Below are 5,177 nucleotides of genomic sequence, written 5' to 3'. Positions count from 1 at the left end.
TATATATATATATATATATATGTATAAGTGGGCATATGTGTGTATATGTATATATGTGTATTATGTGTGTACATGTATACATAGACAGAGGACACAGGTTAAGTTGAATATGAAAGGATGATATCTAAAAAATAAAATTAAGAGATGAGAGAGGAATATGTTGGGAGGAGAAAGGGAAAGATAGAATAGGGTAAATTTTTTTCACATAAAAGAGGCAAGAGAAAGCTGTTACAATGGAGGGGAAGAGCAGAAAGTTGAAAGGGAATGAGTCAACCTTACTCTCATTGCATTTGGCTTAAAGAGGGAATAACATACAAACTGAATTGGATATCTTACCCTACAGGAAAGTAGGGGGGAAGGGGATGAAAGGGGGGATAATAGAAGGGAGTGAAGATTGGGGGATAGAGTAGTTAGAAACAATCACTTTTGAAAAGGGACAAGGTCAAAGGAGAAAATAGAATAAATGGGGGGCAGGATAGGATGGAGGGAAATATAGTTAGTCTTTCACAACATGACTACTATGGTAATGTTTTGCATAACTACAGGTATATAACCTATATTGAATTTCTTGTCTTCCCAGTGGGAGTGGGGGTGGGTGAGGAGAGAAGAAGGGAGAGAATCTGGAACTCAAAGGTTTTTTTTTTTCTTTCCATTTTGCCTTTTGGAGGGCAATTGGAGTTAAATAACTTGCCCAAAGTTACACGGCTAGTTTTGTGTGTGGGTGTGTGTGGGTGTTAAGTGTCTGAGGCCAGAACTGAACTTGGGTGCTCCTGAGTCCAGGGCTGGCACTTTGCTCTCTGTACCACCTAGCCACCCCTAGGAACTCAAAGTTTTAAAAACAAATGTTAAAAAATTGTTTTTACATGCAACTGGGAAATAAGATATACAGGCAATAGGGTATAGAAATCCATCTTGCTCTACAGGCAAGTAAGGGGGTGGGGATTGGGAGGTTATAAGAGAGGGAAAATTAGGGGAAGGGGTATTCAGTATGCTTGCCATCTTGGGGTGAGGGTGGGGGAAAGATGAAGAAAAAATTTGTAACTCAAAATCTTGTGGAAATGAATGGGTTTGTTTGTTTTTTTTTGCCTTTTGGACGGCAATTGGGGTTAAGTAACTTGCCCATGTTTACACGGCTAGATTTTTGTGTGGGTGTTAAGTGTCTGAGGTGGCAAGAGTACTCAGGTTCTCCCGACTCCAGGGGCAGCGCTTTACTCACTGTGCCACTTAGCCGCCCCCCTGGAAATGAATGTTGAAAACCAAAAACTAAAAATGAAAAAAAAAAAAAGAGGAAAAGTCAAGCCTAGCAAGGTCAGATAAGTTGCTCAAACTCACTCGGGCTAGTACTTTGTTCCTGGGACTGTAGATATGCTTCTGTTCACAGGCTGCAAGCATTAAAACTGCCTTGATTTCTGTAGTTTTAAATAGTCATAATGATAGTTCTATCTGGTATCCCTGGAAATTCCTGCCGATTCCCTGACTCCATCTCGATGTTCAAAGTTCGGACAAATAGGATTCTTTAATCCTTAAGTTATGGGGCAAATAAAACTCTCACAAAATATAAAAATTTCAGTAGGGCAAAAGATCTTTATTTTCTGATTAAATATACCAGCTAAGAGAACCTAGCTTTGCACGACATTCGTGGAGTTAATGATTTTTATGAGCTACTGTTTCGAGAGAAGATTTCAGGGTCTTCCGAATCATGTCATATAGATGAATCTGCTTTCTCATTCATCAGTAATGGTTTTGCTTTTTTCCCCTTGCCTGGACCACTTTATTATTCTAACCAAATAAACGCTGAAGGCAAATCGCTGCTTTACCTGCCACAGACAGAAATGCTGCTCCACCTAAAGCAAAACACCGAATGAGAAAAACAACCACGGGTATGACATTTTTCCAGGGAGTCCTTTCCCATTTCGGGGGAGGGCCACTGTCAATACTTCCTCCAAATCCATACTTCTTACAGAATGGAGGGGCCCATCCGTAGTTACAGTGGCAATTTCTTTTATTGTTGCAGATTCCTCTCTTGGTACATGTGTCCACTGTACAGCCAAAATTAAGAGTGTTCACATTTGTACAAGTCTTGTTAATGCATAAAAATCCCTCACCACAGGCAGTGCCATCTTTTACTTCTCCAATATCTGACAGTTTCATTGTACTCATTGGAGCATGATAGTCTGTCCCCCAGCACGTAAGATTGTCCTGACTGACAAAATTCATAACTACTGTATAGTGTTCAGCCAGCAAAGGGACAGCCTTGACATTGATACACTGTAGTCTTCCACATAACACATTATCAGGTTCACACTTGGAATAAACACTGGTCATAATTCCACAGTTGCCAAAGCGGTCTCCTTGATTGGCTTCTTCGTAGCAGGCAAGAGGGCCTGATACTGCACTATTTCCAAAAATACTCTTGCACTGCCGATTCCTAGAAGAGCATATCCCGTGGAAACAATAGCCATGGTCAGAGCACAGGGTGCCATCCTGAATGTAGGCGTTATCGGGGCAGTGTTGGGAGGTGCCATTGCAATACTCCTCAAGGTCACATTCGCTATTTTTGGGCCTACACAGTCTCCCTGCTAATCGAAATCTACAGTTATAGCAGCAAAGACCAGAAGCACATGATGCTCTAGACTTTAATTTACATGTTGGCTCACAACACTTATCTTGCTCACAGTCCTTTGGTGTGCCACAGTCACACTGTTCATCTTTTTCCACCACTTTGTTACCACATACAGAAATTTTTCTTTTTCCTGGTACTGGCACACTAGACATACATGTTCCATAGGTGTCTCTCTTTTCAAAATACTCTATGTAACTGCAACTACTGAAACCTCCATCGCCAGGGTTCTTGTCCATTAAGCATCTATCTGGACCCTGACATTCACATCCTTGCTTATCATCATTTATGCCCACAATATGGCCCAATGCATGAAGCAACTTGTTAGAGCCACTCAGGTTCTCTTGAGATAGGCTGCTCACAGATGCGCTGTTTCCTTTATCACAGATACCTCCTACCTTGGCTTTTGTGGCGATCTCTTTACTTACAATTAAATGTGCCCAATCTGCCTGGACACGGGGGTCTAGTTGCTCTGCTTTATATTTCATAAACTCTTCATAAATTTTATCTTCTTCCGAATCCTTGATATTTATTTTGTCCTCCTGGGACCAGACCTCAATTCCCTTCAGATAAACTCGACAATTGAGTCCCTGAAAAACTGCGTCTGCCAAAGCTATCAAAGTAAAGCACTCATTAATGCAAGCTGTCATATTGGATCCCAAAAGTTGATACCTCCCATTGGATATCACAAGAAAGGTCTCTACATACTTAAGGTGTAGATAGCTCCAAGAAAACTTGGCAGAAATCTCTGGGTTCTGGTTCTTGGTCAAACGAGGAGCTGTTCCTTCCTCAATTGCCTGGCAGGTGTGATGAGTTCGAACCTCCTTCTTCAGGCGATATAATAAGTGTTCAAATTTTGTAGAAGCCGGCAAGGGTTCCATTTGGTAAAGGCTTCCATTCATATTCAGTATCCCTCGGAGCCCCCCAAAGCAGGTGTTTATCGTAGCCAGGGAGTCGGGGGAGCCCTCCATGTAACCTCCGTAGTTGCAGTCATCAGAGATGTAAGGCTGGTCCTCCTGGATGGCTCCCTGCCCAGTGAAGGAGAAAATGCGCAGGTGTCTGGACAGTAGAAGCTTCTTAGGGTGAAGGTGGACAACCTGCCTCCTGCCCTCCACCTGCAGGAGGTAAGATGTCCGGCCGGCCACCTCAGGATCCCCACTGCGGGGACCCAGCTGCTTGGGGATGATCACTTCATAGGAGGAAAAGCCTCTCTCTGGGCGATACCCGAAGGCCAGAGCCAGGCAGCCTGGGCCGAGCAGGAGCACGCCCAAATCGAGCAGCAGGAAGGAGCCACTCAGGTGCAAAACGACGGCTCCCTCAGACCTCATACCGGCTTCCTGCCTCCCCTCCACGGAGCCAGGGAGCCAGGGAGCTACAGCCCCTTTCTGGGAGGGAGGTCTGAAGGAGCCAGAGAAGCGCCAGGGGGACTCCGCAGCCAACGGTGTAAAGGGCTGTGTGAATTCGGCTCGTCCCTGGAGCACCTTCCAGAACGTTGGCCCAAGAACGAGCCTCCCGTGCGGTTGGGGTTCGGTGGGGTGAGCTCGATTGGGATGAGGTCCGTTGGTTGGGATTCAGTGCAGGAGAATGGAAAGATACAAAAAGACCACCCGAAACTTCCTGGGGGAAGAGGAAATGGGTTGACTGAAATAAACAGTGGGAGTGGAAGGGAACAAGGAACCAGCTGAGAAAAACCGTGTTGAAAGATCCCTATATTCTATCTGTTGCTATCGTTCTAACGACAGAAATGTCTACAATATCTAGATATCTATCATATATCAACATATAGGGACAGATTTTTCTATCCATTGAAAGATATCTACATCTATCTAACTATAGAGATCTACCAATATCTATAAATAGTGATATCTTAGGTACATATCCTTATCCATACTATATACACATCGATAATACTCATCTATCACATATGGACAGATCTACCTATAGATAATGATCTAATAATATCTATAGAGATATCAGGCAAATATCTGTATGCTGTGAATATAGAATTACCACATAGTTGAAATTTTATACAGACAGATCGATATAAAGTTAGAGAGCTCACAGTATCTCTAGATAGTTATCTTAGATACATATCTCTATACTATATACTTAGAGCTATCACATATCTTATATAAACACATACAGAAAGCTCTATCTAGAGATAGCTACCCATAGATATCAATCTAATAATATCTATAGCTATATCTTAGGTAGATATTTCTATGTTACTAAATTATAACTATCACATATAAACAGATAGAGACAGAGCTGTCTATAGATAGATATCTATAGAAGATACTCACCAGTAGATATCTATCATATATATAAATATTTACTGTTGAGTTGTTCAGTCATGTCCGACTTTCTATGACACCCTTTGTGGTTTTCTTGGCAGAGATTATGTAGTGGTTTTGACATTTCCTTCTCCAGTTTATTTTCCAGATGAGGAAACTGAGGCAAACAGGGTTAAATGACTTGCTCAGGGTCACACAAATACTAAGGCCAAATTTGAACTCAGGTCTTCCTCGCTCCAGGACAGGTGCTCTGCCCACTGTCC

The 5,177-nt window shown here is 42.6% G+C and overlaps 1 protein-coding gene across 1 annotated transcript; it reads right to left on the bottom strand.

Moving 5' to 3' along the window:
- Positions 1 to 1,777: 1,777 nt before the first annotated feature.
- Positions 1,778 to 3,948, bottom strand: LOC138162148 (disintegrin and metalloproteinase domain-containing protein 30-like). The gene has a single exon (XM_069089222.1). It carries the CDS (start codon positions 3,946 to 3,948, stop codon positions 1,780 to 1,782), a length of 2,169 nt encoding a protein of 722 aa, XP_068945323.1. The 3' UTR covers positions 1,778 to 1,779.
- Between the last annotated feature and the right edge of the window lie 1,229 nt (positions 3,949 to 5,177).

Source organism: Petaurus breviceps, unplaced genomic scaffold, assembly GCF_028583685.1.
Source record: "Petaurus breviceps papuanus isolate PSGF00001 unplaced genomic scaffold, PetGlider_PUasm1.0 186, whole genome shotgun sequence".
NCBI lineage: Eukaryota > Metazoa > Chordata > Mammalia > Diprotodontia > Petauridae > Petaurus > Petaurus breviceps.
The sequence above is the reverse complement of the archived record's forward strand: the minus strand, read 5'-3'. Positions and strand labels throughout refer to the sequence as shown.